The 19177-nt window shown below is 45.6% G+C and overlaps 1 protein-coding gene across 1 annotated transcript; it reads right to left on the reverse strand.

Annotated features, from left to right (window-relative positions):
• Positions 1-140: 140 nt before the first annotated feature.
• LOC134342109 (zinc finger protein 239-like) lies at positions 141-15077 on the reverse strand. The gene is made up of 2 exons (XM_063040046.1): positions 14962-15077; positions 141-870 (listed from the first exon to the last, which is right to left on the reverse strand). The coding sequence occupies exons 1-2, from the start codon at positions 15075-15077 to the stop codon at positions 141-143; spliced, it is 846 nt and encodes a 281-aa protein (XP_062896116.1).
• Between the last annotated feature and the right edge of the window lie 4100 nt (positions 15078-19177).

The following is a 19177-nucleotide window of genomic DNA, read 5'->3' on the forward strand; positions in this document are numbered from 1 at the left end:
TCCCAAAGTCTGAGCAGGTGCTCAGCCTCTACCCAGTGTGAATTCGCTGGTGTTTAGTAGATGAGATGACTGAGTGAATCCCTTCCCGCAGACTGAGCAGGTGAAAGGCTTTCCTCCAGTGTGAACTCGCTGATGTAGCTTCAGATTAAATGACCTAAGAATCCCTTTCCACAGACTGAGCAGGTGAACGGCCTCTCCCCTGCGTGAACTCGCTGATGTACCTTCAATTGAGATGACGAAGTGAATCCCTTCATACAGTCTGAGCAAGTGAAAGGCTTCTCTCCAGTGTGAACTCGCCGATGTACCTTCAGTTCAGATGACCGAGTGAATCCCTTCGCACACTCTGAGCAGATGAACGGCCTCTCCCCAGTGTGAACTGACTGGTGTACTTGTAGGCTAGATAACTGTGCGAATCCCTTCCCACAGTCTGAGCAGGAGAATGGCCTCTCTCCAGTGTGAACTCGCTGATGTACCTTCAGTTGAGATGATTCAGTGAATGCCTTCCCATTGTCTGAGCAGGTGAATGGCCTCTGCCCAGTGTGAACTCGCTGATGTCCCTTCAGTTGAGATGACCTAATGAATCCCTTCCCACAGACTGAGCAGGCGAACGGCCTCTCCCCTGTGTGAACTCGCTGATGTAACTTCAGTTGAGATGACAAAGTGAATCCCTTCCCACAGTTTGAGCAGGTGAATGGCCTGTCCGCAGTGTGAACTGACTGGTGTGCTTGTAGGCTAGCTAACTGTGTGAATACCTTCCCACACAACGAGCAGGAGAATGGCCTCTCTCCAGTGTGAACTCGCTGATATACCTTCAGTTTGGTTGAGCAAGTGAATCCCTTCCACAGTCTGAGCAGGTGAATGGCCTCTCCCCAGTGTGAACTCGCTGATGTACCTTAAGTTGAGATGACCGAGTGAATCCTTTCCCACAGTCTGAGCAGGTGAATGGCCTCTCTCCAGTGTGAACTCGCTGGTGAGCCATTAGGTCAGATGACCGAGTGAATCCTTCACCACAAATTCAGCAGATAAACAGCCTCTGCCCAGTATGAACTGACTGGTGAGTCCACAGGTGGGAAGACTGACTGAATCCCTTCTCACACAGAACAGGTGAATGGCCTTGTCCCAAAGTGAACTTGCTGATGTACCTTTAGTTGAGATGACCCACTGAATCCATTCCCACTGTCTGAGCAGATGAGTGGGCTCCCCCCTATGTAAAATGACGGATGTGCCAGTCGGTTAGATGACCGAGTGAATCCCTCCCCACAGTCTGAGCAGGAAGGATGATCTACTGAATCCCTTGCTCCACTTCTTAAATATCTGGGCAGAGACAGCAAAACTGGCGTGTTGTGTTCAAGGTTCCCGTAGACAAATTCCTTGACATTATTAACCTGTAAAAAAGATTTACAAAATCCATCAAAGGTTGTAGGACAATATTTCAGATGAGATCACTTGAGTTGTCAAGGTGTGATCTGGAATCACATTGTTACAGTGAAGTTCAACCCAAGTTGGAGAAAGATATCATCTTCTAACTGGGTACAGTGCTGGTTTCTGGAATAACCATCAAATTCTGTGATGCTCTTCCTGTCTGTATAAGAATGGGGCATTTCTGCCATCTCCTATCTGTGACCTGGCTCAGTCTGACTCTCTCCATTTGTATTATTCCCTGTTCCCACTGAGCTGCATGGGTTCCTGGCCCCACAGTAACTGAAACACTCTCACACAAATAGCTGGTAGTACATTGCACACACCCACCACTCTGTGTAAAAAAACTTATCCCCTCGGTATCTATTTCCAAGCACCTTAAAACTATGCCCCCTCATGTTAGCCATTTCATCCCTGGGATAGAAACCTCTGGCTATCCACACGATCAATGCCACTCATCATCTTATACATCTAAAAAAGGCTCTAAACATAAATAAGAAAATTATACATTGCTTTGAGGATTTGTTAGAAGTATACGTATAAGATCCTAAAGGGATTGGACAGGCTAGATGCAGGAAGATTGTTCCCGATGTTGGGGAAGTCCAGAACGAGGGGTCACAGTTTGAGGATAGAGGGGAAGCCTTTTAGGACCGAGATTAGGAAAAACTTCTTCACACAGAGACTGGTGAATCTGTGGAATTCTCTGCCACAGCAAACTGTTGAGGCCAGTTCATTGGCTATGTTTAAGAGGGAGTTAGATATGGCCCTTGTGGCTACGGGGGTCAGGGGGTATGGAGGGAAGGCTGGGGCGGGGTTCTGAGTTGGATCATCAGCCATGATCATAATAAATGGCGGTGCAGGCTCGAAGGGCCGAATGGCCTACTCCTGCACCTATTTTCTATGTTTCTATGTTTCTATACACAATTATGAGAGTATAGATAGGGTAAATGCAAGCAGCTTTTTCCACTGAGGTTGGGTGGGATGACAACCAGATTCATGGGGAAGTGGGAAGGTGAAAATTAAACGGAAACATTTGGAAAACCTCTTTACTGAAATGGTCATGAGAGTGTGGAATGAGATGCCAGCACAAGTGGTGAATATGAGTTCAGTAGTTTCACCTTTCAAAAGAAGGTTGGATGGGAGCCCGGATGATAGGGGTATGGAGGGCAATGGTTCCGGTGCAGGGAGTTGCATTAGACAGCTTAAATGTTTTTACGGCATTGACTAGATGGACCAAATAGCCTGTTTCCGTACTGAACTTCTCCATGTTTCCATGACAAAGAAGCTGGCCAAACCTGTTTGGAAGGGAAAAGGTAGGAGTGACAAGGAAGCAGCAATGGCTGTAGTTTCTGGGAGCAATTTGGGAGCCGAGAGATCGATACATCCCAAAGAAGTGGAAACATTGGAAAGATAGGAGGACACAACCATGGCTGAAATGAGAAGCCAAAGTCAACATAAAAGCGAAAGAGAGGGAAAATGATGAGCAAAAACTATTGGGAAGCTTTTAGAAACCAACAGAAGACGACTGAAAATAAGTCAGTTGAGCTCAGGGGGTGGAATTATGATATTGTAGTCATTAATGAGTCTTTGTAGCACCCAACAGTCTGAGGCATTTAGAAGAACAAAATATCCAGGGCCTCAATATTTCTGGAAAACCAAGGTTCCCTGCACCAGTTACCTTTCAACCTTTATTTTGGCAGGCACACACAAACTCTACATACTCAAAATTTCTCTTCTGAAGGCCTCTCACTTACCAAGTACTCCTTTGCCAGAAAACAGCCTGTCCCAAACCACACTTGTCAGATCCTTTCTGATACCATCGAAATTGACCCTTCTCCAATTTAGAATCTCAATCCGTGGTCCAGACCTCTCTCTTTCCAAATTTACTTTGAATTTCATGGCATTATGATCACTAATTTCTGTCACCAGACCTGGATCATTTCCTAACAGCTAATTGCACACTTCTACATCGGGAATTCTACGTACTAATTAAGGGCACATTTGACAAACTCTACCCCATCTAGTCCTTTTACAGTATGGGAGTCCCAGTCAATAGATGAAAAGTTAAAATCACTTACTGAATCAACCTTTGTTTCTTGGCATGGTCGGCAATCTCTCTACAAATTTGTTCCTCTGAATCCCTCAGACTGTTGGGTGCAACCAAGTCCCAATAATGGCTACAATATCATAATTCCCTGCCCTGGGCTCATCTGGCTTTCCTACGATGCTTCTTGCAGTGTGATATACACAACTCAGCACATTCATCGCACTATGCTCAGCCATTTGATTGTTAACTCTATCTGAGGTCTGAACAACATCTGACTGGTGTCAAGAAAACAACCTCTCCCTCATCGTCACAAAAACAAAGGAGCTGATTGTGGATGACAGGAGGAATGGCGACAGGCTAACCCCTATTGACATCAATCGATCTGGGGTTGAGAGGGTGAACAGCTTTAAGTTCCTTAGCATAAACATCACCGAGGATATCACATGGTCTGTGCATACCAGCTGTGCTGTGAAAAGAGCACAGCAGACCCTCTTTCACCTCAGATGGTTGAAGAACTTTGGGATGGGGCCCTAAATCCTAAGAACTTTCTGGAGGGCCACAACTGAGAGCATCCTGACTGGCTGCATTACTGCCTGGTATGGGAACTGTACCTCCCTTAATCGCAGGAACCTGCAGAGAGTGGTACAGACAGCCTAGCGCATCTGCATATGTGTACTTCCCACTATTCAGGACATTTACAGAGACAGGTGTGTAAAAAAGGGCCAGAAGGATCATCGGAGACCCAAATCACCACAACCACAAACTGTTCCTGCTGCTACCATCCAGGAAACGGTACCACAGCAAAAGGACCAAGAGGTTCCGGGACACCATCTTCCACCAGGCCATCACACTGTTTAATTGATTACTATGTTATATTCACTGTTCTTTGTACAAACTATCTATTATAAATTACTATAAATTCCACATTGCTCATTTAGATGGAAACGCACCGTGAAGATTTCTACTCCTCGTGTATATGAAGGATGTATGTAATAAAGTCAATTCAATTCACCCTCTCCACTGTCTATTCTGTCATTCTGGCTCCCATTCCCACGAAAACTTATTTTAACCACATCACCACCCCTCCCCCCATACTAGCGCGAGCAAACCTTACCACTGGGATATTAGTAACCTCTTGTTCTGTTCCGCTAACTAACAAATCTCATTTCACCCCTTTGACTTTCCTCTGTCAGTAATCCCCTCCAACAGTTTCTGAAGTGGCCCACCTGTTGTTTTGCGGGATAGCAACAAGAGTACTCTGTGATGACTATTTAACCTCATTCCCCTTCCTGACTCTCACCCAGTCTCCTGTGTCCTGCACCTTGGGTGTAACTCACCTCTCCTCATGTTCATATCTATCACTCCCTCCAACTCCTGGATGATCCGGAATTCATTCATTTCAAGTTCTAACTCCTTAAAGTGCAGGGTTACAAGCTGCAGCCGGATGCACATCTGGTAGGTGAGGGCATCAGGGACACTGGAGGTCTCCCCACCTTCCCATCAATGTCCACTCTAATTTGTAATGACCAGTGTGCACATAAATCTTGTACTGTGCGTTTTTTTACCCAGTGACAAAATGTGCACAGTGTATTTTATATAGAGAGGTGTTCATTTTAACAGCTAGCAAATAACTGTCGATCTCCTCTGGGTTCAATGGAGTTAATCTGCACTCTCACACAACCTATGTAGCAGGCCTGTAACAGGTAATGAAAGATTTTCTCACCAGAGCTTTTGCACACTGTCCATACGTGGTTTTCTTGCTAAATTATGCTTCAAATAGTCAGATTTCCAAATATCGCTCCACTTCTTCCCACTTGTAAATTCTCCAGAAACTTTTGCATCGCCACAATACACACAGGTAACACCAGTTTCTATATTAGACATAAATATTTCCCCTGAATCCTCCAGGGGAATTGAGGATATATAAAAAAATCATTTTGAACCTATGTAACCTCTGGGTAAAAGAATAATAGGGACTGAATTGGAATGTTTGAGCTGAAGTCAGTGGTTAGCTAAGACAGGCTCATTACCAGTTCTCTGCAGCTTGCAGAGAGACACAGTGAGAGCTGACAACATTATACGTTGTATTCTCATTAGTTGATAACATTATACGTTGTATTCTCATTAGTTGATAACATTATACATTGTACCCTCGTTTGAGTAAAGGGAGGAGGACTCGCCAATAAAAACAGGAATGAACATCTGTCTGTAAGTAAATCAGGGCCTTGCAAAGGGAATGACTGATAAAGACTGGACAGTACATCCATCTGTAATTAAAACCTTGATTTAGTGAACTCTCTTATCTAATTAATTAAATTTTGCACCAACAGACTTTGTGGGCGTAACAGTTCAAATAACATCTTCCAATAGTAATGTATGGGGCTACTATGTATAAATATACGGCTGTAACCTGACTAAGTCATTCCACTTGTCAGTTGGTGGATGTGCTTACATGCACTTTGACAACTGGGTCTCAAACCCCTGCAGGAGAATACGCAATAAACTGTGGTGATGATAAGATGCTGGTCTCCCGAGTTTTATTCCGATTCAACTTTAACATTTGGAGTCACAAACAGGATCCCAGTATAGGGAGTGCCAAGCAGACTGTGGTGGGATATTACCTCACGAGAACAAGCAGTAAATTTGATATGGAAAAAGAACTGTGGAAAGAAGTGGAAATTGTTCAAAAGGGAATGGAAGGAAAAGGCAGATGTAAAGTGGAACAGTATATTATTAGCAAGTTGGAGGAATAAGGCATGTGACAAAGGGATACCTCTGTATGTACTGCAGAAGGAACGCCAAAGGTTGGGAGATGCTAAAAGTGGAGCATGAATAAGTGAATGGGCACTGAAAACAAGAGCAGGAAAAACAATGTAAGCTCGAACTGATAGGGAAACAAGGGATCCCGAACCCATGTCTGGCATACCGACCCTGTTTGAGGACAGTGACCGTGATGAGGAGTGGGCACCCATCATACACCCCCACCTTACCAGGGGTCAAGTGCACCTAGTGCTCCCGAACCCCAATACTCAGATACGGTGGCCCCTCGGGTAAAACAGCTGCGACAGGGAAGGGGAGGCTCTCGATACCCTGAGATCCAGGAAGGGAATACAGAGGATTATTCTGAGACGGAGGGAAGAATCCAATAAAACCCCAGAGTTAATGGCACCACCCAGACAATTGTCCACCCAAATGCTGCCCAATCCACGAGCAGGAGGAGGGACAACCCTCAGTGATTCCTGTGTATGCACCCTGGAAGCCTCAAGAAATGATAATGATCATGAATCAGGCCCCAGATAGAAAAGAAAAACCAGCACAGTTTGCTCAGTATGTCTGCAGTACTACACAAATGTTTAAAGTGACCCCGCAAGATTTATTCGGTCTCTGCTGCATCATTCTCTCAGCTGATGAGGGGCGGAAATGGAAGGCTGAATTGAGATACCAAACCTATCAGGACTTACAGGCGGGAAACCATAATGAGAATAAACAGACAGACTGGATTATTTAAGCCTTGGAAAGGGCTCTCCAGCAACCTGTAAACACCACGAAAGTACTTGAATGAAAAGCTAAGCCTGGGGAACTATTGGGAGTGATTTGTGGCCTGCTACGGCACTTTCACAGGAAACCAAGCCTCTAATGATGGGAATCCGTCCCCCCAGTTTAATGCTTTACTGCTCCAATGCTTACCAACTAAGTTAGCCAACATGATTAAAACAAATAATATGGATTGGCCTGACAATGACCGAAATCGAATGTAATAAGCTTTGTCATATTATTGGGACCTGACTTTCAAACACGATCAACCCTGAAGGGAACTAATATTAAAGCTGAATATGTTCAGCAGGAAGCAGGGCGCAAGCGGACTATATCTGGGGATCAGAAATGGGAACAAAAACCTACCAAGGGACAGGCGGGGACAACAACCTGTTTAGTAATTGACAAGCAAGGATGCTTCCTACCGTGAGCACCACCCGTCAGGAAATGAAATATTGCAAGTTGCTGGAATTCTAATTCTGTTTATGATATGGGGGCAACTACAACTACTCTTAATCAGGAAATAGTATCAGAAAAGGAATTCCAGCTACCGGATGGTACAATCACTCTGTCTGGGTTCAAAGGCACGGAATGTATGTATTCATGTACCCAGTCACTGCAGGTGGAATTCCAGGGGAACCAGTGTGAGGTTTCATTTCAAGTCACCACCAGTCGGGGGTGTAATCTAGCAGGAAGAGACTTGCTCTGTCCGTTGGAAGTCGAGGTTCTATGCACGGACAAGGGTATTACCCTGGGACTAGTGAACAACCGACAGCTTCCCCAGTTTCCAACCCCAGTGGTGGGCACTTAATATGGTCTCCACTGCCTTTGAACCCCTTCTGCCAGCGGTCGACCCCCATGTGACTCTGTGCTATGACCCTACGGGGTGCTCAACTGAGGAAAGCCAATTCTATGCTCCCCTTGAGTGACAGAAGTTCACAGTCATGATGACTGGAGAGGTGAAAGGAAGAGAGGGCCGTGCAATACTGGCCAAAGTTCCGGATTTCCTTTGGCGACAGACCACCATTAGGGTTTGCCCTGGGTTCAAGCCAAAGAGCCTGGAGTTCCAAGCCTACACCCTGACAAAACAAGCCTCCAGCACCAAGTGAGACTGGCAAGACTTGGCCGCGGGCCAACTTCGATACTGAAAGGAGTCAGACGTGTAGACGGAACATCTGGTAAGACACTCTTTTAATATTGACCAAACCCAAGATATTGTTCCCCACCTCTGGGCAATTTCAGGCCATGAAGTCGGCAGCACCAATGGCCCCCCTGTCTGGATCACCGTGAAAGAAGGACAGACTTTCAAAATCCATTCTGCAATACCCCCTCAAGCCCGAGGCGACGTTTTATGAGGATGGAAGCTCTTTTGCGGATCCAGCAGGAAAACAATATTCTGGCTATGTGATAGTGACGGACAGTGAAATAGTTGAGCAAGCCTCTTTTGAATCAGCTGTTTCCGCCCAGAAAGCTGAGCTGTTTCTCTAGGAAGAGGTACAGTCGATGTTTCGGGCTGAGACGTCGACTGTACCTCTTCCTAGAGATGCTGCCTGGCCTGCTGCGTTCACCAGCAACTTTGATCTGTGTTGCTTGAATTTCCAGCATCTGCAGAATTCCTCGTGCGAAGGCTGAGCTGCTTGATCTGACTCGTGCCTGTATCCTAGCAACAGATTGAAGTGCGAACGTTTTCACAGACTCCCGTTATGCACTGGGAATTGTACATGACTATGTGGTTCTCTGGGAACATGGGGATTCCTGACTTCCTCTGGCCACCCCATTAGTAATGCCACCTTTGCAAACAAGTTACTCACTGCTCTACAGCTACCTTGAGTTTTGGCTATTATTAAATGTGCAGCCCACACCTGCATGTCTGACCAGGTTACTAAAGGCAATGCTTTAGCAGATTAGACATCGAAAAGTGCGGCACAATCCTAAGTAGTTGTAGTCCCCTCGGATTCCCAGAAAGTCTACCAGCAAAATTGGATATGCATACCCTAGGGGAAGAGATGAGGAAATATATATGCCAAATAACCAAAATTTTCCAAGCATTACATTCACAGGTACGAAAGGCTTACAAGGAAGAGAACTACACCGCAGAGAGGAGTGACTATCCCACCACAGAACCTAGGAATTTTGTCTTGATCAAGAACTGGGATCGAGGGAAACTAGGACCTCAGGTAGAGAGGACCATATCAGGTGTTACTGACCACTCCCATGGCTGTGAAATTGAAGGGGCAATCTCGGTGGATACATCGAACAGACTACAAACGTGTTACTGAAGGAACTGAATAGGACTCTCTCAGTCTGAAAGAAAATGTATTCGTTCACAGTGGAGTGATGAAGCCTTAGGTTTCTTGGCGTGGACTGTCCTTGTAAGAGACAGTGCCTAAGTAACATCAACCGCGGGCTTTCTTGGCTCTTGTTTGATAGAGTGCGAGAGAGAGAGTGTGAGAGAACTATTTGACTATGCAGTGTGTTTACACTTGCTGGCAGCTTGTGTTTACATAGCTGGCAGTTTGTTTTATTGAAGCAAGGACAGTCACAGACACACAGTCAGATGGAGAGAAAGAAAGAAGATGGAAGGTTCGAAACAAAGGACCTAGTGGCCAAAGGTCACTGTTTGGACTCTCCTATGTCCACAAGGGTGGGTTGATTATTGATCCAGCATATACCGAATGTGTGATTGTCATTTCATTTGATCCATTGAAGTGGATCTTTTGGTTTGGGAGTATCCTGTGAAGACCACTTGTGCGAACCCTTGCCTGGGTGTGGTAATTCACTTGAAGAGGTACCCCTGTGACAAATCACTGTTGGTGATAATTCGTAAAATCCATATATGGATTTTGTTGGCGTATCCCATGGCTACTCCCTTAGCTGGATTTGGGTGTGTTATATGGTAACCACTTGTGAGAAGGGATATTCTGTGGAAATCACTGTCGGTCATACTTTGTGTGTTGGATCTGGATTGGGACTACCTTGTGGAATCTACCTGTGTGTTAACCCTTGCCTGGGTGGTAGATCCCTTTGAAGATGGTACCCCTGTGATAAGCTACTTTTGGTGATAATTCATATGTGGATTTGGAATGACGACAGATAAGACCTTCGGCGACTGTTATCCTGTTTTACCACCATGGAATTTGTGGAATTCAACATAATTGCCTTCTCTTGACATTCACCCTGGATTACAAATCTCTCTCTCTCTCATATCATTTATTCCATGGATGAACTGAACTTTCATACTTCACCAACTCAAGACTTTAAGCTTGGAATTCCTTGAGTTCAATGGTTTGGGAGTTACATTTACACATATGTATACTCATAACACTGTTAACATTTGATTATTTTGCTTAAGTTGTTATATTATAAGCAGATACTAATAAAGATAGTGCTTTTAACATCAAAACCAGACTCCAGGTGTGGTCCATTTCTGCTGGTTCATTTAAACCGTTACGGGTACGTAACAGTGGTGTTCGTGTTTATGTCTTTGAGAGGGCTCAGCCCAGCATCCGGGGGCCCCACGTTAACACCTTTCTGTCTCTCTGTCACACCTATGCCAAACAGGTAGAACTAGGGGCCTGCTGGGTTTGTGCTGAAATTCCCCAGCATGATAAAACTATGATTCCAATGTCAGTAATCCTGCTCAACCAGAGTGAGGAACTCTCAGCCTGGGCTTTCTCAAATAACACCCGGGGAAGTGAGGTGAGGAACTGTGGTTTAGTCAGAGATGACTGTGGCTGTCAGTGTTTTGAGGGGGGGATGCCCAGCAGCAGAGAGGAATAACTGAGACTGAGCGATTTTGGATGATCACTTTTCTCTCCTATGGAGTAGCCAGGAATTCACGAGAGATCATCAATTTGACTACAGCACTTGAGGAGCTGGCCACAATACTCCAGGGGCCCTGACAGAAACACAGGCCCAAGTAACAGAAATATCCACTGAAGTGACTTCAATCTGGCAAACAGTCTTACAGAATCGTATGGCTTTAGATTTTATCCTGGCTGAGAAAGGGGGAACCTGTGCTATTATTGACACAGAATGCTGCACCTATATCCCTGATGACTCTACTAACATTACATCCCTCTCCGAGCACACTGCCAAGGAGATTGACAGCATCAAGAAAGTAGGGCAGGATTTACATGGGTTCACCGAAGGGTCGAAATGGTGGTCTTCGAAGGCCTGTTCGGTAATATGTGGGGCGTTATATTGCATTATGGCCTAATAGTTGTACATATCATTGTTATAATTACTGCTGTACGCTGTTTTTACCCACTGATATGTCAATGTTGTACTCAGTTGCTTTCTCTGTAAGAAAAAATTACTGCTTTGTTGATCATGTAATGATCAAAAGGAGGGAATGATAAAGTATGTAGAAGGGTTAACACTTCGTTAAACAATAGCAGTCTGTTTTTCTGAAAGAAACTGCTGATGATCAACAGATGTGCTAAGTCACGCTGAGCCATATTTCTTCTTGAGGGTCACTAACTAGGGTTTCAGGATGCTTATCTCCTTGAACACTCATGCGTAGGGATAGGACAGCTTCAGTCTGTTCTGTGTGTGTAAGCCATTATGACTACTTTGTAATTTGTCTTTAGGGGCTGTCGTGTAGTAAATAACTTTGGCTCCAGCCTGTCTTGTGTGGCGGGTATCTGGACGCATATATATCTGTGGTGTAAGGGGAATTGTTACTCAGTTAGTGGATTGGGCGGACACAGTCATAGACTGTTCCTGTTTGAGTGACTAACTAAGGGTACGTCCACACTACGCCAGATAATTTTGAAAACAAAGCTTTTTCTCTTTGTTTTGCCCTCCCGTCCACACTGAGCCAGCGTTTTCAGCCCCTGAAAACGGAGATTTTCGAAAACACTCTCCAGAGTGAATAAATCTGAAAACGCTTAATATCCGGCGTAGTGTGTACGGGGTAACCGGAGAGATTTTAAAACGCTGTCATGACAACACCACAACAACAATGCTTTTTTCTGCTTCTGCTTGGTACTGTGCAAGCTGTTATAACGCGCAGCCGGTGTGAACGGCGTGGGAGTTAAATTGTAAAGTGAGCTTTTCTGACTATTTAAAAACGCTGTCATGACGTGCCGGAAGAGATGTTTGTTGTTTTCTTGAACGCCACCACCTAAAAATGTCAGAACAGACGGACGAGACTGAAGCCAGTTGACCCATAGCTTACTGAATAAATAAGTATACTCACTTCGCCCTGTTTTTTGTCCTTGCTTGTATGAAGGTGGTTTACCTATTTATGCAAGTACTTCTCTGACAATAGATGTGTAACAGCCTAACATAACATTGTATGGAAATACAAGATAATGCTGATGCAGACGTTTTATACATTTAACAAGGTGCTTTATTAATGTAACAGAGTTAGTTTTTCAATGTTCGTCGTCAGCTGGGTCATACTGTCCGTGAACTCCCTGTCGGTTGCCTCCATACGCTCCAGTATTTGTTTTTTTTAAGTTTTAAGTACTCCTGTGTGAGAGCCAAGGGCAATTCCTTTAAAGTTTTTCTACTCTGTAACTGGACAAACGCGCACCAAGTGTACTGTTTCCTCTTCGCTTGTTTTCTGTGTGTCCTGCGCATGCCCAGTAGGAGGAGATTCACCCAAATATCCGTCTAATGTGGACGGAGATATTTTGAAAAACGCTTGGTGTGGACGCTTGTCGTTTTTACTCAAAACTGGCGTTTTCAAAGTTATCCGGCGTAGTGTGGACGTAGCCTTAGGTGGTAAAAGATACAGTCTTACGATGGAAGGTAAAACCGTTCAGTTTAATGCTCAGGTTAATTCATGAGAGATAGTCCACCCCCTAGGAGTACATATCAGACCTCAAACATTTTGACTTTTTAGCGCAGATCTCCAGCAACTTGAGATTCTGCTTGATTTCCATGGAATGACAAGTGACGGGGGGGGGGGGGGATTTCCAAACACAGTTTGAACACCAAACTCACGGGTCTATTTCTACTGTTGTAAACATGGAACAGCCCATTTACTCGTAGCCTCTCCCTGTCAGGATGGAATGGGAACTCATCCTCTCCTCAGATTAGCAGTCATTGCTTCCAAAGGAACTCCAGAAACAAACATCTGATCCCAGACCAGAAATACTCGCTCAACACCTCATAAGCCCAAGCAGCTTGACCCCGGGTCCATTTTACCTGGATCAAAAACTGTGATATCCCAGGAACCAACCTCACAGAGTCACACAGCTGAATCTGCCACTCACCGATCCTGAGAGTCTCACACATCGTCCCTGCATCTCACACTGGGTAGTGCAATCCGGAATTTCCCCTCACAATGTCCAGCTGCTCGAAATTTCTGCTTCATTGCAGAAGGACGACCATCCAGCACCATCTGTAGAAGCACTAACCAAAGTCAAAGCCAAAACACCAACACTTCCATATGCCTGGAATGTAGATCACAGGATTATAGCCCAAGCACCAACGCTCCCAGTACTCTTTGCTGCCAGTAAAATGCTGCAGTGTGTCAGACAGTCACAGTTCAAAAACTAGCACCTCCACACCAATGCACAACAGAACTGGTACCTGATGACCCTCAGGCATTCCAAAAAACAATTCTGGAAATAACTCAGCGAGGCCAAAGGTGAAAAAGAACAGTTCACAATGAAGACAAAGGTTAGAAGAAAGATTGCTGAGGAGGTGGGATACAGGGTGGACTGAGATTGACCCATATGTTTGATGGATATCACTGAAGTGGGGTGGGGGGGGGAGGTGGGTTAGGAGACTGGACCGAGGTTGAACAAAATGGCAGGGATGAGCAGATGGAACCAGGTGGGAGAAGGGATCAAGGCCAATCACTGATGGTCGTCCAACAATACACAGATACTGAATGAATAGTACATACTACTGCACAAAAGATCCTAAAATGACAAAATTAGAACAAACAGTAAGAACTTTGGCATATGAACTTTGACCCTCACCAAATTTTTATCAACACACCATAGAAAATTTCCCATCCGGACACTTCACGCATTTGCATGGTAACTGCTCTGCCCGTGACTGCGAGGAATGGCAGAGACCTTTGGGTACAGATCAACACTTCAGATCCCCTTCACCCCAACCCCCTCCCAGGTTGGGAATCACAACTAACGGATCCCACAGCCCAGCTCGGGCGCAAAGCTAAAACAAGGCCTGCGGGACCGGAGAGCCCGGAGTCTTCAGCCGTCCGGCAGAACTCGGTCCTTGGCCTTCCCCACTGCACAAGCCCCCGATTTACACAATTCCGGGATCAGATCCTTATTCACCGCCGCCCGAATGGGAGAACCGCCAACACACATCAAAGTTGCTGGTGAACGCAGCAGGCCAGGCAGCATCTCTAGGAAGAGGTACAGTCGACGTTTCGGGCCAAGACCCTTCGTCAGGAGAACCGCCGCCGGCGGCCAGAGGCCCGAAGGACAACGGAGAGATAACTCACAAACATCAGAAAGTCTGCAGATGCTGGAAATCCAGAGCAACACAAACAAAATGCTGGCGGAACTCAGCAGGCCGGGCAGCAACTATCGAAAAGAGTCAACAGTCGACGCTTCCGATTGAGGCCCTACTTCAGGACCGAGAAGTAAGGGGAAACATATCTGAGTAAAAACAGGACGGGTGAGGAAGGGGTATCTATGGTTCACACTGTCAGGGTGTTGAGTTTACCAGGAGACAGAGACTGCAGGGACGAGAGGTTTTCTGTTCACTAATACACTGTGTGTGGACCCCGCTGGCAATTCTGGTGTTGTGACCTGAATCGAGACAAACACCACGCTGCCCACTCCACCAACAACATGGCACAGCCGGACACATAACAGGGGACTTTACATCTCACAACACTGGATTCAGTGATGAAACCCGTGATTAATGTTGTGTCCCACTAAAATCACAAGAAACGTCCATGAAGGTGTTTTTAAATACAAGCGCTCCCCGCATCTGCATCTGCTGTCACGTGCACTGCGCCTTACGTCACACACGCGCTGCCGTGCTCGAGCTTGGTCAGTTTAATGGCTGAGCAACTGAGCACGAGCCCACACCCCACCCCGACTGACGATGGAGGATTTGAGAGCTGCGATACTCCCATTGGTGCTGAACGATGTCAATCACTGGTTACAACCAATAGCGACGCGGATCAACCAAGAGGGTGTTACCCTCACTTAACCCGATTCCCAATGCGGCATCAAACTCCTCATGGGAGCGGAACAAATCTCAAAGTAAATGTCCGCTTTCTGATTTATTTCCATTTCCCTCCGAGGGAAGTTGGGGCGTTTGTGAAGCGTCTCCTGCGGCCGGAGTCTGATGTGTCGCTGAGAGGTAGGAGGAGACCGCTCGGCCCGTCGGTTTGATGCCGGTTCCCCGGGGAGGGAGAGGGGGATTTTATTGAAAGGATGAAGACGGTGAGAGAGGGGGCGGACAGGATGTTTGTCCCGGTGGGGACAGGAGGGGCTCATCTGTGGAAATGTCTGAGCCCACGGTGGTGGCGATTCACCACATTGGGGGGCAAACACCGGCAGACTGTTGCCCTGCAAGTGGGGCCAATGGTCTGGGAAAAGTGGGGATGGGAGTGGTGTTTGGGGGCCCGGGGTCTTATTGAATGACAGAACGGCGTGGGGGGGGGGCGCGAGTGGCCTGCTGCTGTTCCCGGTGTCTGTGTGTTTAAATACAAGGAATAACCAGACCTTTCCCGGGCCTGCAGGATGTCCCAGTCGGTGTTGCAGGGACTGGTGCTTGGAGCTCAGTTGTTCCCAAATTGTGATTGTCCTCACATAAAACAGAGGCCGGTAGATGTGTGGAGACCGAAGGGATCGAGGAAATGAGGATCTGACAGAAACATGTGGCTGAGATGGGAGAGCAGCCGCCATCTTGTTGATGGTTAGAGGGGCTGAATGACCACCTCCTGCTGTTTCTCACATGATGTTTCAGTGTTCCTGTCCAGTGAGGCCGGAGGAATGTGAATAGAAATGAGTGTTTATGAACATAGAATGGATTTAAATGAAACCTGCACATTTCTGGTTTGGGTCTGAATTGTGTGTTGGATCGGGATGGGAATCAAGCCCTTAACTCTGTGAGCTGGAGGTGGAGGGAAAGGGAAAGGGAAGATATGGAGGGAAAATCTAAATACTTATCTGGTGTAAATATGGAATAATGATGGAACTGCGGCGGATGGGGCGGGGAGCGTGTGAGGGGCAAGGAGGAGAGTCACCGGTTCAGGTAGGAGACCATCCACCCATCACCTGATCCCGTTTCCTGTTCACATTTTCCCCGCAGATCTGCAGCATCTGCCAGTCACTGCTCTACGTGTCTGTGTAGCTTCATCTTTCGCCCGTTCAGACAAGGCAGTGAGATCCGGATCTGTCACGAGATCTCGTTGTGGGTGGACAATATGTTTTTATCTAAATATTTTCGGCATGTTTCATTCCATTGTTTTTACCTGCTGAAGTGCAGCCAATGTTTCTGTGTGTATGACCCATTTATGTGAGAATTTAGCCTGGAGGAACTTCTGAAATGCCCGCTTCGCTGCCGCTGCTACTGTGCGATCAAGAATCTCCAGAGAGGAAGGCCCCAAATCCTCGGCTTTGCCTGTTGCCCGGGCCGGGGTCAAGGCGCTCGGCAGAGATGGTGCTCGGTGCTAGATGTCAAAGGGCTGGTCGGAGGCTCAGAGTTTTCGGACGGACTTGGAGTCGGACTGTGGTCAGATGCTTCCAGTGTGCTGCATCGGCAAGTTTGCGGCTCTGGAGGTTTACCGTCTGCGTGAGATGATGGGACTTTAGAGAGACTTTGAGACTTTTACCGTGCCCATGGTCTGTTCTTATCAAATTACGGTATGGCTTTGCACTGTTGTAACTATATGTTACAATTATGTGGTTTTTGTTAGTTTTTAAGTCGGTTTGTCATGTGTTTTCATGATATCATTCTGGAAAAACACTGCATCATTTCTTAATACATGCATTACTAAATGACAATACAAGAGGACTGCATGTCCTCATAATCTAATCTAATCTGATCTATTTATCTGAGCTGCTCATAAATGTGTAGTTTAGTTAAGCTTCACTCCAGAATTTCCAAAGTAACAACCCAGTCAGTCAAATGGTTCCACACAATTAAAATAGTTTATTACATTTTTAATTTTTTTAATTTTGTACTATTTATACAATTTAACTATTTAATATTACAGCAGTGTTCAGGCAGGACAGATTAGAGGGCTCGTTTACTGAGTCCTTATGGGTGGAGCTGAGAAACAGGAAAGGTATGGCCACATTAGTGGGATTGTATTACAGACCACCCAACAGTCAACGAGACTTGGAAGAGCAAATCTGCGGAGAGATAGCAGGCAACTGCAGGAAACATAAAGTTGTGGTGATAGGGGATTTTAAATTTTCCATATATTGATTGGGACTCCCATACTGTTAGGGGTCTAGATGGTTTAGATTTTTCTAAATCAATATATAGAGGGACCAACTAGAGGGGATGCAATATTGGATCTCCTGTTAGGAAACGAGTTAGGACAAGTGACGGAAGTCTGTGTAGGGGAGCACTTTGGTTCCAGTAATCATAACACCATTAGTTTCAACTTGACCATGGACAAGGATAGATCTGGTCCTAGGGTTGAGGTTCTGAACTGGAAGAAGGCCAAATTTGAAGAAATGAGAAAGGATCTAAAAAGCGTGGATTGGGACAGGTTGTTCTCTGGCAAAGATGTGATCGGTAGGTGGGAAGCCTTCAAAGCAGAAATTTTGAGAGTGCAGAGTTTGTATGTTCCTGTCAGGATTAAAGGCAAAATGAATAGGAATAAGGAACCTTGGTTCTCAAGGGATATTGCAACTCTGATAAAGAAGAAGAGGGAGTTGTATGACATGTATAGGAAACAGGGAGTAAATAAGGTGCTTGAGGAGTATAAGAAGTGCAAGAAAATACTTCAGAAAGAAATCAGGAGGGCTAAAAGAAGACATGAGGTTGCCTTGGCAGTCAAAGTGAAGGATAATCCAAAGAGCTTCTACAGGTATATTAAGAGCAAAAGGATTGTAAGGGATAAAATTGGTCCTCTTGAAGATCAGAGTGGTCGGCTTTGTGCGGAACCAAAGGAAATGGGGGAGATCTTAAATAGGTTTTTTGCATCTGTATTTACTAAGGAAGCTGGCATGAAGTCTATGGAATTAAGGGAAACAAGTAGTGAGATCATGGAAACTGTACAGATTGAAAAGGAGGAGGTGCTTGCTGTCTTGAGGAAAATTAAAGTGGATAAATCCCTGGGACCTGACAGAGTGTTCCCTCGGACCTTGAAGGAGACTAGTGTTGAAATTGCAGGGACCCTGGCAGAAATATTTAAAATGTCACTGTCTACAGCTGAGGTGCCCGAGGATTGGAGAGTGGCTCATGTTGTTCCGTTGTTTAAAAAAGGATCGAAAAGTAATCTGGGAAATTATAGGCCGGTAAATTTAACATCGGTAGTAGGTAAGTTATTGGAGGGAGTACTAAGAGATAGAATCTACAAGCATTTGGATAGACAGGGACTTATTAGGGAGAGTCAACATGGCTTTGTGCGTGGTAGGTCATGTTTGACCAATCTGTTGGAGTTTTTCGAGGAGGTTACCAGGAAAGTGGATGAAGGGAAGGCAGTGTCTTTTGTCTACAAGGACTTCAGTAAGGCCTTTGACAAGGTCCCGCATGGGAGGTTAGTTAGGAAAAGTCAGTCGCTAGGTATACATGGAGAGGTGATAAACTTGATTAGACATTGGCTCAATGGTAGAAGCCAAAGAGTGGTAGTAGAGAATTGCTTCTCTGAGTGGAGGCCTGTGACTAGTAGTGTGCCACAGGGATCAGTGCTGGGTCCATTGTTATTTGTCATCTATATCAATGATCTGGATGATAATGTGGTAAATTCGATCAGCAAATTTGCTGATGATACAAAGATTGGAGGTGTAGTCGACAGTGAGGAAGGTTTTCAGAGCCTGCAGAGGGACTTGGACCAGCTGGAAAAATGGGCTGAAAAATGGCAGATGGAGTTTAATACAGACAAGTGTGAGGTATTGCACGTTGGAAGGACAAACCAACGTAGAACATACGGGGTGAATGGTAAGGCACTGAGGAGTGCAGTAGAACAGAGGGATCTGGGAATACAGATACAAAATTCCCTAAAAGTGACGTCACAGGTAGATAGGGTCATAAAGAGAGCTTTTGGTACAT

Source organism: Mobula hypostoma, unplaced genomic scaffold, assembly GCF_963921235.1.
Source record: "Mobula hypostoma unplaced genomic scaffold, sMobHyp1.1 scaffold_45, whole genome shotgun sequence".
NCBI classification, from domain to species: domain Eukaryota; kingdom Metazoa; phylum Chordata; class Chondrichthyes; order Myliobatiformes; family Myliobatidae; genus Mobula; species Mobula hypostoma.